Genomic DNA, 20,666 nt, shown 5'->3' with positions numbered 1-20,666 from the left:
TGCCATCGGCAGCCCCAGCGACCTCTGTCGGAAGCCGCAAGCAGAGAGGAATACTTTTGGTCATAAGACGGACGACGATTCGCCAGCAACATAAATATTCTGTTGACAACGGGAGGATAATCAAGATGCCTACGTGGACGCGCAGTGCTGCTCGCTGCTTCCGACAGAGGTCACTGGGGCTGCCGATGGCAGCGCAGAGCAGCGGCGGCAGCCTCCGCGCGTGCGCCGACGTATTTGGTTCTTCATCCTGTAGGTGGCGTTACTGTCCTTCCAGCTATCAGTTGATATCGTCGCTATTGGCCATCGAATTTGGCGCCTCCACGCATGCGCACTTCCTGCCTAAAACTGGCATAAATGGGGAGCCCTGGTCCTGCCTTAGATCCTCCTCCCCTGCATCTACCCCTCCTATCAACTTTGATCCTCCCCCCCCCTCCTGTGTCCTTTCCTTCAGGCACCCTCCCTCCCCCCCCTTTTCCCTTCCCTTCTCTTTCCTTTCCCCCCTCCCTCCTACCCTCTCCTCCAGGCTTCACTCCCCCTTCCTCCCTCCCCCTCTCTCCTTTGCCCATGGCATCTCTGCTCTCCCCTCTCCCATTTCCCCTTCCTCCTCCTCCCCCTCCTCTCTTGGCAGGTCCCCGGACTCGTACACGCTGAGTGGACATTCGCGCGCCGGAGATCATCGCCATCAGTGTCTCGTGAGTGCCGTCGTGTTTCGTGTTCAGTGTTCCCGTCTTACTCCATCGTTCACCTGTGCCGTCGCCATCTTCAGTGTCAGTGCGTCGTGACAACGGTTTGTAGTGAATTCTCGTCAAGTGTGAACGGCTCCGTGTTTGTCTTTATATGTCTACTGTTTTATTACCCACCGTTATGTCACATTTGTGTATTCTTTCTGTTCTTTCTTTATCTCCTCTACGGCTGAAGAGCGGCGTACTGTGCTGCTGACAGCCTGCCTGTTTGTACGGGTTTGAAAATAACAATAAAGAAAAAAAAAAAAAAAACCTGCCTTAGCAGTGTGTTCGTCGCACCTGAAGATGTCGGCCAGTTGCGCTGACGAAATATTGTGGAGTTTTCACAATGACATCCGACGTCTCGCCCGAGAACCATCTATACAACATGTCCGTCGGGAAAGCCTCAAGCAACACAACAACAACTACAACAACAACATTCATCTAGGCATCCAAATAGTAATCAAAGGCAGGGTGACACCTATGGACTATATGATCTGTTATTGCACACCACCTGCATCCCTACATGCTTTATGTTTTAGGCATTCGTGGTGGCATCTCCTAGAAGGATTTGTTTCCAAGTCGGAACACCAAAATTTTGGAAGAGTGGTTTGAGGACCGTGACAGTGAAAAGCCGATATCATCACCGCTGACTTCCCCTAATCTGAAACTGAAGGGTTATACATGGAACACTATAATCAGCCAGCACTGTAAACACAAACTAGCGACTTGTTCGCAGGCATTTGGTGCCTGATACCTCCGGATACCTACGAAGCTGTAGTTGAACCAGTCGCATGGAAAATCGATGCTGTATTGCATCCCGAAATTGGGCCAACGCGCTACAGATGGTGATAATATTTTGTCTCATCAATATAGTAGAGACCAGAAACAGATCGAGTAGGGGTCAGAAGTTGCAGTTCACACGCTTCACAAATCAAGGCGCCGCTGTCACATCAGTGCTAATGGGCATTGTCCGATCCCACTGTACTTCCGCAAGTAGGACCAGATTGAGAACGGTCACTTCAGACTGACTGACCCGTTCTCTCTCCCTGAGGTGTACAGTGGAGACTTATTGTTAGTACAGAAGATAGGCACACGACCCTGCTGGTTTGAAGTAACACTGTGAGGCGAAATGAGCTACTGTCGCGATCGGATGTGCTTTTGGAGAAGCTGCATTTCGTGAGACTGTGGAATATGTAATACGACGAACTACACAAGTACAGGTGTGTTCCACTAGAGCACGAGCTGTGATATGTGGACTAAGTTTCGCGCTACAGTCCAGGCTTCAGACGAACAGGATACCAATTTCGTCCAGTGCAAACAACATGGTTGTTTTCTCGTTTATTCCACCTCCACTATGAGGAAATGTATGTCGTGCATCAAATGAAAACTAGGCTCCGGGGAAAGTAACTATTACATCACTGCGACAGAACAGGGTGCTATTCCTGTATTTCTTGCATCTGTGGCACATCGTTCTACTTTGTAATTAATTTTAGTAATTAATCACCACTAACATGTTGCAGTTCCTCCTCCACTTATGTTTATTGTACTATCGTTACAGAGTCTGCAATACCTTGCATGTGTGTTTGTGTCGACATAATTGTAGTACGTGCTCTCAACAGATTTAAGTGAAACTTTTATCTATATAAATGTATACAGGGTGAATCACCCAACATTACCGCTGGATATATTCCGTAAACCACATCAAATACTGACGAATCGATTCCACAGACCGAACGTGAGGAGAGGGGCTAGTGTAATTGATTACTACAAACCATACAAAAACGCACGGAAGTATGCTTTTTAACATAAATCTACGGTTTTTAAAATGGAACCCCGTTAGTTTTGTTAGCACATCTGAACATATAAACAAATAGGTAATCAGTGCCGTTTCTTGCATTGTAAAATGTTAATTACATCCGGAGATATTGTAACCTAAAGTTGACGCTTGAGTACCACTCCTCCGCTGTTGGATCGTGTGTATCGGAGAGCACCGGATTACGTAGGGATCCAAAGGGAACGGTGATGGACCTTAGGTACAGAAGAGACTGGAACAGCACATTACGTCCACATGCTAACACCTTTTTATTGGTCTTTTTCACTGACGCACATGTACATTACCATGAGGGGTGAGGTACACGTACACACGTGGTTTCCGTTTCCAATTACGGAGTGGAATAGAGTGTGTCCCGACATGTCAGGCCAATAGATGTTCAATGTGGTGGCCATCATTTGCTGCACACAGTTGCAATCTCTGGCGTAATGAATGTCGTACACGCCGCTGTACATCTGGTGTAATATCGCCGCAGGCTGCCACAATACGTTGTTTCATATCCTCTGGGGTTGTAGGCACATCACGGTACACATTCTCCTTCAGCGTACCCCACAGAAAGAAGTCCAGAGGTGTAAGATCAGGAGAACGGGCTGGCCAATTTATGCGTCCTCCACGTCCTATGAAACGCCCGTCGAACATCCTGTCAAGGGTCAGCCTAGTGTTAATTGCGGAATGTGCAGGTGCACCATCATGCTGATACCAAATACGTCGACGCGTTTCCAGTGGGACATTTTTGAGCAACGTTGGCAGATCATTCTGTAGAAACGCGATGTATGTTGCAGTGCTCTCCGATACACACGATCGAACAGCGGAAGAGTGGTACTCAAGCGTCAACTTTAGGTTACAATATCTCCGGATGTAATTAACATTTTACAATGCAACAAACGGCACTGATTACGTATTTGTTTATATGTTCAGATGTGCTAACAAAACTAAAGGGGTTCCATTTAAAAAAACGTAGGTTTGTTTTAAAAAACATACTTTCGTGCATTTTTTTATGGTTTATATTAACCAGTTACACTAGCCCCTCTCCTCACGTTCGGTCTGTGGAATCGGTTCGTCAGTATTTGATGTGGTTTACGGAATATATCCAGCGGTAACGTTAGGTGACTCACCCTGTATATAAACCCATCTTTCACTAGCAAGCTGTTATTTTGGTATAGAACTCGCTTGTGTAGTTGAGTCCCACATTTCGTCACACTTTAACAGCGGAAATTTGTTTCGAAATGGTCGCATACTGCTCTTCAACTCTTGTACGCACTTTCCTTGTTGAGGGAGCAGAGTCCACTTGTACCAGACATCAGAGTCGAGTGACGGGTGCGTAGTGGCGGACACGCATGGAGATGGCGAGTTCTGAGATACCGGCAAGAGCACTCGCTGGAGAGTTCAAAGAGCGCTCATTTCTGATCTCTAGTACATACGTAGATGGGGAGCACCGCAGCACCAGAGACATTCGTGGCAGCAGTCGGACATTACCGAGGTACACTACTGGCCATTAAAATTGCTACACCACGAAGATAATGTGCTACAGACGAGAAATTTAACCGACAGGAAGAAGATGCTGTGATATCCAAATGATTAGGTTTTCAGAGCATTCACACGAGGTTGGCGCCGGTCGCGACACCCACAACGTGCTGACATGAGGAAAGTTTCCAACCGATTTCTCATACACAAACAGCAGTTGACCGGCGTTGCCTGGTGAAACGTTGTTGTGATGCCTCCTGTAAGGAGGAGAAATGTGTACCATCACGTTTCCGACTTTGCTGAAGGTCGGATTGTAGGCTATCGCGATTGCGGTTTATCGTATCGCGACATTGCTGCTCGCGTCGGTCGAGATCCAACGACTGTTGGCAGAATATGGAATCGGTGGGTTCGGGAGGGAAATGCGGAACGCCGTGCTGGATCCCAACGGCCTCGTATCACTAGCAGTCGAGATGACAGGCATCTTATCCGCACGGCTGTAACGGATCGTGCAGCCACGTCTCGATCCGTGAGTCCATAGATGGGGACGTTTGCAAGGCAACAACCATCTGCACGAACAGTTCGACGACGTTCGCAGCAGCACGGACTATCAGCTCGGAGACCGTGGCTGCGGTTACCCTTGGCACTGCATCACAGACAGGAGCGCCTGCGATGGTGTAATCGAAGAGGAACCTGGGTGCACGAATGGGAAAACGTCATTTTTTCGGATGAATCCAGGTTCTGTTAACAGCATCACGATGGTCGCATCCGTGTTCGGCGACATCGCGGTGGACGCACATTGGAAGCGTGTATTCGTCATCGCCATACTGGCGTATCACCCGGCGTGATGGTATGGGGTGCCATTGGTTACACGTCTATGTCACCTCTTGTTCGCATTGACGGCACTTTGAACAGTGGACGTTACATTTCAGATGTGTTACGACCCGTGGCTCTACCCTTCATTCGATCCCTGCGAAACCCTACTTTTCAGCAGGATAATGCGCGACCGCATGTTGCAGGTCCTGTACGGGCCTTTCTGGATACAGAAAATGTTCGACTGCTGCCCTGGCCAGCACATTCTCCAGATCTCTCACCAACTGAAAACGTCTGGTCAATGGTGGCCGAGCAACTGGCTCGTCACAATACGCCAGTCACTACTCTCGATGAACTGTGGTATCGTGTTGAAGCTGCACGGGCAGCTGTACCTGTACACGGCATCCGAGCTCTGTATGACTCAATGCCGAGGCGTATCGAGGCCGTTATTACGGCCAGAGGTGGTTGTTCTGGGTACTGATTTCTCAGGATCTATGCACCGAAGTTGCGTGAAAATGTAATCAGATGTCAGATGTAGTGTAGTATTTTTGTCCAGTGAATACCCGTTTATCATGTGCATTTCTTCTAGGTGTAGCAGTTTTAGTGGCCTTGCTCACCTGCACGGCGCTCTTCATGTGTGAGATGATGTTGGCGCCGGGGCGGCGCGGCGTCTTGTGGCCGCCGGCGTCGGACTTGCTGCGGGGGCGGAAGGCGTCCAGCAGCGTGGAGTGGCGCTGGCGGGAGGGCGACGGCTGCGGCTGCGGGGGCGGGGGCGGCGCCGGCTGGGGGCTGTGCTGCGGGGGCGGCGCCGACACCACGTCATCGCCGGACCGCCGCCGCGGCTGCGGCTGCTGCTGCTGCTGTTGGGGACCGGGGGAGATGGCGCCCGGCCGGTGGCGAGACTGCGCCATGCTCCACGTGCCTGCAACACCAGGACACCGCGCTCAGTGCACAGGGTCTCTTCCACGAGTGAGCTCGCTGTACTGTGTGTTACAAAAAGGTACGGCCAAACGTCCAGGAAACATTCCTCACACACAAACAAAGAAAATATGTTATGTGGACATGTGTCGTGGAAACGCTTACTTTCCATGTTAGAGCTCATTTTATTACTTCTCTTCAAATCACATTAATCATGGAATGGAAACACACAGCAACAGAACGTACCAGCGTGACTTCAAACACTTTGTTACAGGAAATGTTCAAAATGTCCTCCGTTAGCGAGAATACACGCATCCACCCTCCGTCACACGGAATCCCTGATGCGCTGATGCAGCCCTGGAGAATGGCGTATTGTATCACAGCCGTCCACAATACGAGCACGAAGAGTCTCTACATTTGGTACCGGGGTTGCGTAGACGAGAGCTTTCAAATGCCCCCATAAATGAAAGTCAAGAGGGTTGAGGTCAGGAGAGCGTGGAGACCACGGAATTGGTTCGCCTCTACCAATCCATCGGTCACCGAATCTGTTGTTGAGAAGCGTACGAACACTTCGACTGAAATGTGCAGGAGCTCCATCGTGGACGAACCGCATGTTCTGTCGTACTTGTAAAGGCACATGTTCTAGCAGCACAGGTAGAGTATCGCGTACGAAATCATGAAAACGTGCTCCATTGAGCGTAGGCTGACGAAACTAAAGTGAGCTCTAACATGGAAATTAAGCGTTTCCGGACACATGTCCACTTAACATCTTTTGTTTATTTGTGTGTGAGGAATGTTTCCTGCAAGTTTGCCCGTACCTTTTTGTAACACCCTGTATATTTTATGAACGAATACTTATTTATTTGAAATTACAATGAAATGAACACGCTTAGCTGCTTACAGGCGTTGACATACGTCAACGGGGACAGATGAAAATGTGTGCCCCGACCGGGACTCGCATCCGGGATCTCCTGCTTACATGGCAGGCGCTCTATCCATCTGAGCCATCGAGGACACAGAGGATAGCGCGACTGCAGGGATTTATCTCTGGCACGCCTCCCGCGAAACCCACATTCTCAACGCATTGTCCCGCACTACATTCGTAGTGCCCCCGCCCATTATACTCATTACTCGCGGCGCGTTGCCGATTCCGGTAAGAGTTCGGGCACTGTTCGTGCATTCGCACAGAAGAAGAAGAAGATGGTCAAGTGGTCGCTCAGCCTTAGTATACTAAGACGCTATCTGTTCTTTCGGACATGCCCGAAAGAACAGATACCATCTTAGTATATTTATTTATTCATCAGTATTCATGTTCTCCCAAGCAAAGTACGAGGGGCGTTTGTTCAAAAATTGTGTGTGAAATCTTATGGAACTGCTAAGGTCACCAGTCCCTAAGCTTGCACACTACTTAACCTAAATTATCCTAAGGACAAACACACACACACACACACACACACACACACACACACACACACACTCACACCCATGCCCGAGGGAGGACTCGAACCTCCGCCGGGACCAGCCGCAGAGTCCATGACTGCAGCGTCTGAGACCGTTCGGCCAATCCCGTGCGGTCGAGGAGCGTTTGGAAAGTCCGTGCAAGGCCCGAGAGATGGCACCACCGGCGCGTATCGAGGCCATGTTCAGTTAGTAGCATCTTTGGAAAGAACACACACCAAGTTTCAGCCTTCGACCCAAAGACCTTGTAAAAAATAACTAGACTCACTGATGGCGCTGCAGTCGCGGGATAATTTGAACCTTCGGCTGGACGCCATTATAGTGGTTGTAGTCTGATGTGTTGTGTAGTACTGTTGTTTATGAAGACCCTGATTCAACGTTGTACATTTGTTGGGACGTACACACGGTATTTGTTACTCGTAATTCTACTGTCTGTACGTTCCACTCAAAAGAAGTACAATGGTGAAGAGTTGTGCAGCGATTAATTGTACAAATAAATTCGAGAAACGAACGACTATTACATTTCTCAGGTATGTGGATATTATAAGTTGTTTTTTATGTCGGTGCACTTGCTTAATAAATGTTTTTGTAACATGGTATTAGCATAATGTCTGTGCATCTATTTGCAGGTTTCCTTTCTCAAAACCATAGCTGTTACAAAAATGGTTACACGCTGTCAGGAGGCAACTTTTCCGAGGGACAGAATACCATTTTATGTGTTCTGATCATTTTGAAGAAAGTTGGCCGATCTGTAGTGTTTTCATGGTCTAGTTTAGGTTGAAACTTGATAATTTGGTCGTGAGTTGCCAAAGCACTATGCCATATATAACGCACTTCTCGTCATAAAATCTAAAGCAAGGCAGAGTCTGAAAATATCTATTAATATAGCGGGCAAATCTTCGAGTATTTTGATGCATTTTGCGTACACCTATCGTAAATGAACTACGAAAAATGCTAGGGGTCCAGTACGTAACTTTTAGCTACGGCAGATTCCATGTAGTACGTAAGATAAATTCATAAACAGTGACTAGTTGCTGTTTGTTCATAAATTAGGAAGTATATTGTAGTAACGTATTTAAATGAGGCATTATGTTTGCGACCTAACTCAAGGGAAGGCATTTTATAACCAAAAGCGATGTATAGACATTCGAACTCCGCGCGTCAGTTTACCACTCTAATGGCCGCCGCCCAGCTGTTCAATTTGTCCGCTCTTCACAGTCGACCCCTCGTGCGGTTGTGGGGGCCTGCTTCGACCATAAATATGATAGACTGCGCCTGACGTCATTCTCGTGGCTCCAACATCTCAGGGCTAAAGTCACGTGAATGTTGGCAAAACATGGTTGTTTCGTGTTGCGCTTGTGGCTGTACTCAGCGTTTTGTCGGGGGAAATGGCATTACATTTCACGTTTAAGTGTTTCTATGATGGTGCAGATGCGTTAATTGACATCTCCTGAAGTGACTTTTATATGGTTTTTACACTTGAAATAGAGTATCACGTAAATTAAAGTGTTGAAAGTGATGCCTGTAAAGTCAGACTCATATTTTGGAAAGTATCTGTGGTAATTCGGTTACAGAAGTAAGTATAACTGTTTCTCGTTCCTACTCATAGGTTCCCTAAGGATGAAAACCGAAGGAAGCTTTGGATACAGACCCTGAAGGGTCTGTATATACAAGTGAGATTATAAGGTAAGAGCACCTATAGTCGACACATGAAGAGAATTTTTTTCTACCTTCTAATACTATTAAATAAATGTAGGCTCCAAAATTATTTTCTGAAATTTCAAAGTCTCACATTTCATCTAAAATATATTTTTTTAAACTGATTGTTTAAACTTTTGGAAAGATAGTGGGAACTGAACCTCTGAAGTGCAACTAAAATTGATACTCTAAAATTCACCTGCTCCTAAAGTCGACTATTTTGGCACCTATAGTTGACATAATTCCCATATCCCATTTTCCTTTTTAACTGACTAGAGCTCAAAACGCGGCGAATCCAATGTTTAGAGTTTTGACACGAGCCCACTCTTACTGTTTAAAAGAATTTTAACGACATTTTACTTTAATTGATAGTTTATAGTAATTTCGTCCCGGTGCCCACCATAGGGGCGTTCGATGTATTTGTTAGATTTTATAAATGGTACTGTGAACAAATCCAGGTCAAATGTAGTTCTGGCATAACTTTTCGCAAATAAAAAAGTAATTTTTGTTGGAAGCGTTTGGCAGTCAACTGAGAAATGTGGGGAAAATACGATACAAACATAGGATGGCAGACCGCTGATTTGAAATCCCGCCACGCTTTGCCAACAGTCTCGTGGTTTATGTTGGAGCCACACCAGCCCTACAGCTTCTGCACAGCAAGGCCAGTCTACTAGTATCTATGGTCGAAAACGAACACCAAGTTTCAGCCATATTGGTCTATTTCTTTGGCATTCGTGTGAATCAAGGAAGTCGAGTGATTGTCGAAAAAATGGACGAAAAAGAATTTCGTGTGCTGATTAAACATTACTTTACGAAAGGCAAAACGCCTCTGGAGACTAAAGAGAAGCTTGCAAAACATTACGGTCACTCTCCACCTTCCATTAGTACAGTTTTGAAGTGGTTTCAATATTTTCGGAGTGGCCATATGGGCACTAGTGACGCTGAACGTTCTGGACGCCCTGTGGAGGTAACGACTCTACAAATCGTTGATAAAATCCATGATGTGGTGATAGACGACGGAAAAGTTCCGGTGCGTGAGATTGCTAGTGCTGTGGCCATCTCGAATGAACCGGCACATAATATTCTGCACAAACATTTGGACACGAGAAAGCTATCCGCAAGATGGGTTCCGCGATTGCTCACGCTTGACCAAAAACGGAATCGTGTGAAGTGGCCGAAGGATAGTTTGCAGCTGTTCAGGAAGAATCCTTAGGACTTTAAGCGTCGTTTCGTCACTGTGGATGAAACATGGATACATTACTATACTCCTGAGACTATAGAACAATCTAAACAATGGTTTACCAAGAGAGAATCTGCACCAAAAAAGGCGAAGACCATTCCTTCAGTCGGAAACGTTATGGCGACTGTCTTTTAGGAATCGCAAGGGATAGTCCTCATCGACTATCTGGAAAAGGGTAAAACTATTACAGGTGCATATTACTCAGCGTTATTGAACCTTTTGAAAACCGAGCTGCAAGAAAAACGCCAACTATCGGACCGCAAAAAAGTCATTTTCCGTCACGACAATGCACCAGCACGCATCTCAACAGTTATGGTCGCAAAATTAATGGGAATAGGATTCCAACTCGTTTCACATCTCCCCCCCCCCCCCCCCCCCCTATTCTCCAGACTTGGCTCCCTCGGTCTACTATTTGTTCCCCAGTTTGAAGAAATGGCTGGCGTGACAAAGATTTTATTCGAACGTGGAGGTGATTGCAGCAACTAATAGCTATTTCGCAGACTTGGAAAATTCCTGTTACTCGGAAGGGATCAACAAATTAGAACAGCGTTGGACGAAGCGTGTAAGTCTAGAAGAAGACTACATCCAAAAATAAAGTTTTACCCCAAACACATACGTAGTTTTTATTTTTGCAGTGATTTTTCAAATGCCCCTCCTAATGCCCCTCAGACACAATACACTTGTGTCAATGATTCTTCCAATCCTCGAAGCACTTCCTGGTACAGCGTTGAGTGCTTCCAGCGTTGCAGCTTTTATTTCCTCAACCGTTGAAATTCTTTGTCCTTCAGTAGGTCTCTTCAGTTCTGGGAACAGGAAAAACAAATCCGGTGAATATGGTGACTGAGGCATGATTGTCTGGTTGTCTGGTTGTTTTTGGCCAAAAAATCTCTCACAAGCAAAGATGAATGGGCAGGTGCAATATCGTAATTGAAAAGCCATGAACTGTTTCTCCACAATGGCGGACGTATTTTGCGTATTGCTTCTAGTAGACGGGCCACAACGTCATGGTAATACCCCTTATTGACCGTACGACCTCGAGGCAAAAATTCTTGGTGAACTACGCAACGGTAATTGAAAGAAACGAAACAGTCAGCAAAACTTTTGACATTTGATCGAACTTTGCGTTCTTTTTTCGGTCTCGGCTCTCCAGGATGCTTCCATTGGGACGATTAGGCTGTGGTTCCGACGTCACAGCCGTAAACCCATGTCTCGACACCAGTTATGACCCTTTTGAGCAAATCAGGATCACCACTGACGTCATTCAGGATCCTCTCGAGCGATGATTGTGCGACTGATCTTCTGATCAAAATTGGGTAGTTTTGGAGCAAACTTCGCCGACGCACACCTCGTGCCGGAAACGTCAGAAAAAGTTACATGACGACAGATATGCCAATATCCTCAGCAACTTCTCTTACGGTAATTCTACGATTTTCCAAAACAGTTTTCTTCACACCTTCGATGTTATCATCTGTTGTTGATGCGCTGGGGCGTCCAAAGTGACGTTCATCATTGGCAACTTCTCGGCCATCTTGGAAGAGCTTGTACCACTAGCGAACTTTTTTTTTTTTTTTTTTTTTTACTTACGGCAGATTCACCGTATGCCACTGTGGACATTTCAAGTGTTTTAAAGCACCTGACTCCATTTTACACACAAAATTTGATGCAGATTCACTGCTCCATTTTTTATAATAATCGAAAATCTCCGAGGACACTAAAGCACGTCTAATCTTTCCATCTGCTAGAAACAAACCAAGTAGGCTGTACACTCTAAACTCTGAACGTATGTTCGGGACATCTGTACCAACATAACAAAAAAAAAAAGGATCGATGATCGAATGTACGTTGCCCCCGTGATTTGGAAAGTCACCTTAGTTTTTGAGCAGCCCTCGCAATAGCTTCTACAAAGAAAATTTATCTCGAAACCTGGCAGAAAATCCAGAGACATTCTGGTGGTAGATAAAGCATGCTAGCGGACAGAGACAGCCGACGCCTTCGCTGGGCGATAGCAACGGAAATACTATCTATGACAGTGTAACACGGGGTGAGAATTTTTAAGACAATCGTCAGTTATATTAAAAAAAATTTAAGCTGAATCTATCAAAACTGGTATTTCAGTTTATGGTTCGGTATGACGAAATATTTGTTAGCAGATGTAAGCTGCTATGGAAATATCTCCACGTCAACGCAAAAGGCACGATTAACAAGCACCTCGTACTTCCGGTACAAGAATCACTTTTTGGTCGAAAGTACATTCTGAAAAGACCACGCTTGTATGTCTTTCATCTGCGTGGAAAGATAAAGTGTTGCAATTTGTTAACATAAAAATCTTACTAAAGGAAAACAAAAACAAGAACAGATCTATACGTGATCGAAACAGCGGGTGCTACAGTAGTATTTGATGTAATTACTGACCGACTTCAAAAATTTGAAATGCTCTCATAAGCCACTCATTAAGAGTATAATCTTATGTTGGAGTTTTAACACACTAAGACAGGTATTAATAGTTACTGTCTATGGCTCGAGACAGCGTAATTCATGGTGCGCAATTTACCCAAACTGTATTCATCCAATATTGGGCAATGAGACCATTCAGCGACTGCCATGATACTTTACACACAATTTCAAACTTTTCGAAAACATTTTCTTATTAGTATCCCCAGCAAAACGATGAAAGCAAAAAAAAAAAAAAAAAAAAAAAAAAAAAAAAAAAAAAGTTCATCGCTTCATTTTAAGCTCTTCACACAGATGAACTTCAACATCGCTTACGACGGTTTAATTCGCCGTTTCTTTACTACTAACACTATTCGCAACATGGTTGGCCGACAGAATCCACATATACCACTGACCGTACCAGCAAAATTGTATCAACACGAGAGATCGTGAGATATGACATCACAGCCATTGAGATGCATACAAATTTACACAATCTAGCTACATGAAAAGCTAAGCTTTCACGCAAAGGGTGACTCACGAAGATACGCAAATATTTTAATACGTTGTTCTACAAGTAAAACTAAAGAAAAAAGTTAATATAAACATAGATCCGCAAATGTTTAGTTACAGAGCTACGACTAATAATAGATTTTGCCTGTAATTCAGCAACTTGGCTAACATGAACCGCAAAACTGTACGCGGTTTAAGTAAAGCACGATTTCCATTTATCCATTTATTTTTTTGTTACTGGTCCGGTGAATATACGAGTAATAAAATATGTCCCATTCCTATTTCATAAATAACACACAAAATAAAACCGTTATTGTGTGGTTTCACTTAAATACATTGTTGTTGGTGTTTTCTCACTGAACACTACAGAAAATTAACTCGTTTCAAGGTTAGGAAACGACTAAACAACTCACTAACGGTTACCAACAATGGCATTAACGTTTCTACATTCTTAATGGAAAGTAAACAAATTTACTTGGATGATAATCTTTGCTTCTCCGGATGCTCTGGATACACGTCTGGGACATGTTTTGTTAGATTCACCAGATCAATAACAACAGAATAAATGGAAAACGAGCTTTACTTTAACCTCTTACATTTTCGCGATAGCTTCATATTAGCCAAGTTGCTAAATTTCAGACAAAATCTTTTACTAGCCTAACTTCATAACTAAACATTTGCTGACTTATGTTAACATGAACTACTTTTTTTAGTGTTACTTGTGGAATAACATATGAAAATAGTTGAATATCTTCGTGAACCACCCTGTATAATACCGAAGATTAATAAGCTACAAGAAAAGTTAAGCTTTCACAGATAACATTGGTCTTTTTAGCTTGTCTCACACCTTGAGATACATCACACAAATGTGTGAGTAAAATTTTAAATAATGACAATGTGTCGTGTTCTGGGCTGGTAATTATTGCAAGTGGATGGTCTTGAATGTTTTAAGTTTTAAATGAAATTCAAACGCTCTCCGAGTTACGAAATTAATTGCGTATTTCTCATGTAACATAGTTCATCTTACGTGAAAGGAAATTCTTTTGAAAATAACGCTTTTCAAAGATCCATTTGCTGAATTTTCTCGCGACTTCTTAGACTTGGGTTTGTTTCGGCGGGTGCCATTGAGTGCCAGAAAAATCGCGTCAGCAGCTACGATGACGAATGAAACCGGTACGATCATTCACGTTTAGCCTTAAGGGAGATAACACATAACTTATAGACGAAGTCAGAGGATACTCGAAGAGCGTAAGAATTTCGTAAACTATACGAAAACGGTAATCAGGCTGAAAGGACACATTCATATGTCCAGATTCCCAATGAAGTAGGTCCTAAGCTGATATAAAGCTTTTTCAGTGCGCTTTTTCGGAATGTACCAGTACTATATTGTCTCGTGTCTGATTCTTTATTACGGCATAATGGCATACGTGCCAGGAGATGAAAATGTGCACTTTGAACTCTGTGCACAGTTGAAACTAGCCAATAGCGTGGAATGAATACTTCGTTTCTTGTCAGTTGACAGCATCTGCGGGAAACAATAATAAAAGCCACATTTGTTTTGCAAACCGATTAAAATAACTTCATTGTTGTGCAAGGCGACTACAACTTGACTGACAAAAACGTGGAAATAAAATGAAACCAGAAAACTGAAACTAAAAATAGTTTTCCGTAATTATAGCATTACAGTGACAGTCCCCAGAGGCGCGAGCCGCGTGTGTGAACGAGCGTTGTCGTGATGAAAAATGGCAAGCGGTAGTCACGCGACATGTGACTCCGGAGAATTCTGGATGTCCGTGGCGCGTTGTTGTGCTGTCAAAAGAGTTTCCAGCCGTGCCCTGAAGACATACGTGGTGGCGCCCCCATCCATGACAGTTGAGGCAAGGCTGTTGATAAATTATCGGCATCTTGCCACAAAATATCGATATCTGTCGGTCCGATACATCGGTATAAGAACGGCAAAATCGAGTACCAATATTTTTTTAAAAAAATATTGTCTTTTTCATAATTTTCGGAGCGTATTTGAATTTTTCATTTGAAATCGCGGCCGAACATAATATTACTTTCACTGCGTGAAGGAGTCTTACTGCCTTTTGGGCTTTCATCACGTCCAGCCTCTGTCTTTTCCGGTGTGGATCAAGTATGTGTGGCACAAAGTGGAAGCAGTCCGATTACCCTGTGTAATGGTACTTGAATTACGTAACCATTACGGCCACTCACCTGAACCTCTCGATACCAGTAATATTCTACTGTGTTTCCGTGAAGTAGCTAACATATTTCTGAGACAACATCCAGATTTGATTTCATTAATGTAGAGGTACTTTGATACATCGATATGTTTACACTGCAATGATATTACTCTTGTGTGTATTCTTTCTTTTGTCACTATGATCTTTGACGTACTTTTAACTCTGATTTTTGGGCGCGTAAGCGGTTATTGGAGAGTCAAGTCTTGGTCGTCATGTTGGAAAGACGCAAGTTGTAGTCAGTTTAAGAAATGCGAACTTTAACAGTGAGGAAGATTTTTCAATGTTTTATATTGTGAAGTGACGTTGCAAGTAAAGTAATAAAAATGAAGTGTAACTTAAATTCGGAGTGCTGATTACTTCTTTACATCACCATTGTTCTGCAAAAGTGTAATCTCCAAGAATGGTTTGTGAACGAGCTTGGGATCATCACCACCTAGATTTTCGACGATTGAGCCAAGATTTTACAACGAGACCAGCGTGGGAAACACGAAAAGATGAGTGCGTAGTTTATTCATTATTACATGAAATGACTTTAATAACTGTGCTCTAATGACACCTGCCACATAATATAACTTTGTTGTTGCCCGAAAATCCAATATTTAGCAGCGTGAGCAACACTACAATCATAATTAATTTTTTGACCTTTGTTGTGGTAGGTTTGTTAGAACTGGTATGTGGCGGTGTGAATAGAACAACAAGATAACCAATGTCAAGAAACAGCACACCAGTTGCTGTTTAATGCAACTAGCGAGCTATTTCTTCACGTCCACATTCTTCAAAAACAACTGCTGAAAATGACGAACGAGAATCTGAATGACAAGGCTGGTCTTCGCAGTGGGCCAGACCACAATGTTTTAGCTTCACCACGCTGTTTTGACACCACAACTGCTATACTCTGTCCATCATAAGAATAAACCTGCCGGCCGGAGTGGCCGAGCGGTTCTAGGCGCTACAGTCTGGAGCCGCGCGACCGCTACGGTCGCAGGTTCGAATCCTGCCTCGGGCATGGGTGTGTGTGATGTCCTTAGGTTAGTTAGGTTTAAAATGGTTTCAAATGGGTCTGAGCAGTATGGGACTTAACTTGTGAGCTCATCGGTCTCCTAGAACTAAGAACTACTGAAACCTAACTAAACTAAGGACATCACACACACACCCATGCCCGAGGCAGGGTTCGAACCTGCGACCGCAACGGTCGCGCGGTTCCAGACTGTAGCGCCTAGAACCGCTCGGCCACTCCGGCCGGCTAGGTTTAAGTAGTTCTAAGTTCTAGGGGACTGATTGCCTCAGATGTTAAGTTCCGTAGTGCTCAGAGCCATTTGAACCCATAAACCTGATGTAAACATTACGCCACGTGTTCTGCCGCGTTCGCTTGTCTCTCATTGAATTTCGTTTCACGTGCAGCGGAAGCCAAATTGTGACCAGTACAGGCATGTACCATCACAACGGTACGTCTTCAGCTGTGTTACAGACTGAGCGATAATGGGCAGGACAACACATTTACCGGCGCATTAAATTTGGACAGCACTGGCCAACCAGCGGTCCAACTAACCTGCAATGGTGTGGGCAGTTGCAGTTCAGAAGCAAAAAGAGACGGGCAGAGAAACAACATAGCTTCGAATATCATTTAATTTTTAAAGAGAATGAAATAATATTCGGCGAAACTCCAGCACTACAGCGCGCTTCTCAGGTAACCAGACTGAAAGCAGAAAATTACCTCGTTGTCACGTTACATCGTATTCTAACTACAAACAAGAGTGAAACTTCCTGGCAGATTAAAACTGTGTGCGAGACCATGACTCGAACTCGGGACCTTTGCCTTTCGCGGGCAAGTGCTCTACCATCTGGGCTACCCAAGCACGAGTCACGACCCGTCCTCACAGCTATAATTCCTCAGATGCTAGAGCGTTTGCCCGCGAAAGGCAAAGGTCCCGAGTTTGAGTCTCGGTCCGGCACACAGTTTTAATCTGCCAGGAAGTTTCATGTCAGCGCACACTCCGCTGCAGAGTGAAAATCTCATTCCACAAACAAGAGTGACGAAAATTCCTAACCTGAACACAGGGTAATTTTTCTGAGCGAGTTGTGTAATGCAAAAACATACTGAAGGGATTTTACCGTACTGTTGATTTATGACGAGCCGTTGTGTATTCCGCCAGTGTTCGGCAGTGACGAGTGAAAAAACTGTGTGCGTTAGTTCCGTAATGTCTGGCAGCTTAACAGAGTTTTAATTCTCGGACCAAATCCTGTAACTTGTCTCCCAATCAGTTCTGTTGGGTTCGTATTGTAATGGTACAGTGGTAAATGTAAAAACGCGTCATTTGTACGGTGTGCTCGATGCTGTGAAAATGATTGTTTTTCATGTTTCTATGACACTTATCTACATCTGCGGTATAAAACAATGGACACAGCCCAAATAAAGAGTAGTCGGTTTTTCATTTTTGCCTGAAAAAAATTACATTGTTATGTTATGAGACCAAGAGATAAACACATGAAGCACATTCAGAAGGATGTAGTTTCCAGCAGTTATTCGCAGATGAAGAAGCTTGCAAAGGACAGAGTAGCATGGAGAGCTGCATCAAACCAGTCTCTGCACTGAAGGCAACATCAGGTTTCCTTAATTTAAGCAACCTTTACTAACAGTTTTTCATAAAATATCGATAATTAAGAATTTCTATTTGAAATGAGAATAGGAAATTCGCGTGCTATGTGTAATTAGAAACAAGAAGCCACGCATTAATCATAAAAAAACGACCATTAATTTTGTAATTACGAGAGGTAGATATTTCAAATTGATCGAGAAAATAAAAATGACTATGCCGAGATTTGAACCAGCAAACTACGACCTGCAATTTATTAACAATTTACTAAGTTATCGATTCCGCTAGAGTGTTTACGTGTAATTACATGTCAACTTGATGTAATACAGTGCGTTAGAAAATTTCAAAGGCGATTATTTCTGTAAATTTATGACGAACATTAAGAACAACACATTTCTCGGCCCTTTTTAACTGTGTTCCACACGCATATTTCACTACGGAACAGCACGACACTCAGAGCACAACAATGCAGAAACTGTGACTGTACACGATTTTTTAAATATAAACTGCACAGCGAAAGCGTGATTAAGAAAAACGTTCACAGATATTAATACATTTCAATTCTTGAAGTTTCATTTAACGCAAGTCAGTAAGAATGTACGTATAACGTAAGTAGGACCTACTTCGAAGAGCGTAACAATACCAATGTATGCGTACTGCGGCTTCTGACCAATCATCGCCTTTGCCTTTGTTTACATCAGGTATGCCGCTGGCGTTTGCAGAATGAAAAGACAGGGAAGTCGACATGAAGTGTTCCGGACAAATCCCATATATGGACAAAACCGAACAATGGACCCACCAGGAACTTTTATTGTACCACTTACGTCCAGTTACCGTCGATAGCAAAGAGGTTATCGCCAAGCATGAACGTACATCCTTTTCCTTTCGATTCTTGCTCTAAGGGGGTTGGTTAGTTGCATGTTCATCGATCAATCGCACGGTACGGTAGCCGTTATGGTGGGGAATGTGTCATGTGCACAAGAAATGCACATATGAGAGAAAATTGCATGCGCGCCGAGTTAAGGGTTCATATGTCTATTATTTCCCCCATTCCCTTAAATGGCACAAAATGCATATACTATATTTATAGATTTATTTATTCCTATTCAAGAATTCGTCTATAGTATAGAAGGAGTTGTCAAGGAGATATAATTTCAATTTATTTTTGAAGCTATTACTTCTGTCTGTCAGACATTTTATTTCATCTGGCAACTTGTCGGTAATTTTTATAGCAGCATATTTTACTCCTTTCTGTGCCAAAGATAGGTTCAGTAAAGGGTAGTGTAAGTCTTTCTTTTTTCTGGTATTATAATCATGAATGTCACTGTTGTTTTTAAACTGGTCCATGTTGTTGAGAACAAATTTCATTACTGAGTAAATGCACTATTTAAAAAGATGCCTACAAGATGTGCGACTATGAACCCCACACATTATTCTAATCACTTTCTTTTGAGCAGTGAATACTTTTTGTCTAAATGTTGATTTACCCCAAAATATTACTCCGTATGACACCAGAGAGTGAAAGCATGCAAAGTCTGTTAGCTTATTAATTTCTATATCCTCAAAATTGGCAATTATTCTGATTGCAAAAGTTGCTGACCCTAGTCACTTTAGAAGATCCAAAATATGAATTTTCCAACTAAGATTCTCATGTACGCGTACACCCGAAAACTTAGTATGATCTATCCTGTCTACTGACTACTATTCATGTGTTATATTTATTGAAGGAACTGTACGTTTTGCAGCAGAAAATTGGATGGACTGTTTTTCCAAAGTTTAGAGCAAGCACAATTGAAGAAAACCTTGTAAGTAGACTGTTTATGTTTTCTTATTGGCAACGCCACATAGCGCTCTGTATGAAAATCACTGGCTGTACTGTGTGCAGTCTGTGGCTAGTTTGCATTGTTGTCTGCCATTGTAGTGTTGGGCAGCGGCAGCTGGATGTGAACAGCGCGTAGCGTTGCGCAGTTGGAGGTGAGCCGCCAGCAGTGGTGGATGTAGGGGGAGAGATGGCGGAGTTTTGAAATTTGTAAGACTGGATGTCATGAACTGCTATGTATATTGTGATTTTTCCTATTAAGGTAAATACATTGTTTGTTCTCTATTAAAATCTTTCGTTTGCTAACTATGCCGATCAGTAGTTAGTGCCTTCCGTAATTTGAATCTTTTATTTAGCTGGCAGTAGTGGCACTCGCTGTATTGCAGTAGTTCCAGTAACGAAGATCTTTGTGAGGTAAGTGATTTGTGAAAGGTATAGGTTAATGTTAGTCAGGGCCATTCTTTTGTAGGGATTTTTTGAAAGTCAGATTGCGTTGCGCTAAAAATATTGTGTGTCAGTTTAAGCACAGTCTTGTACAAATATTCTAAGGGGACGTTTCAACCTATTAATGACTCTTCCAAAGACGTTATTTGTATCATTTTCAATTGGACTTTCTTTTACTGGATTAATAATGATGCTTGTATCATCAACAAACAGCGTCAGTTGAACTTCCTGTTTCAGGTAGGAAAGGAGGTCGTCCACATATATCAAGAAGAGAAGGGGACCCACGATTGAACCCTGTGGAAAACCAAAAGTATTATCACCCCAGTTAGATGAGATGGCAAACTTAATTAAATCGCTTGACAAAGTAGGCTGCTAGCTTGTTGATGTACGGAGTATCTAATCATAAATCGATACTTTAATATCTACCTTTAAAACCTGCAGTACATTTACAATGTAAAGCCGATATTTTTAGGCAC

General features: G+C 43.5%; 1 protein-coding gene across 1 annotated transcript in view; it reads right to left on the bottom strand.

Moving 5' to 3' along the window:
- The window catches only part of LOC124554141 (5'-AMP-activated protein kinase subunit gamma-1), a 619,663-nt gene extending 614,082 nt beyond the window's left edge, over positions 1 to 5,581 (bottom strand). The window contains exon 1 of the mRNA XM_047128206.1: positions 5,448 to 5,581. Coding sequence (XP_046984162.1) covers positions 5,448 to 5,465 — 18 coding nt within the window. The 5' untranslated portion in view covers positions 5,466 to 5,581. The remainder of the gene's footprint in view (positions 1 to 5,447) is intronic.
- Between the last annotated feature and the right edge of the window lie 15,085 nt (positions 5,582 to 20,666).

This window comes from Schistocerca americana, chromosome 11 (assembly GCF_021461395.2).
Source record: "Schistocerca americana isolate TAMUIC-IGC-003095 chromosome 11, iqSchAmer2.1, whole genome shotgun sequence".
Classification (NCBI taxonomy): domain Eukaryota; kingdom Metazoa; phylum Arthropoda; class Insecta; order Orthoptera; family Acrididae; genus Schistocerca; species Schistocerca americana.
Note: the sequence above shows the minus strand (reverse complement) of the source record. Positions and strands in the feature narration are given on the sequence as shown.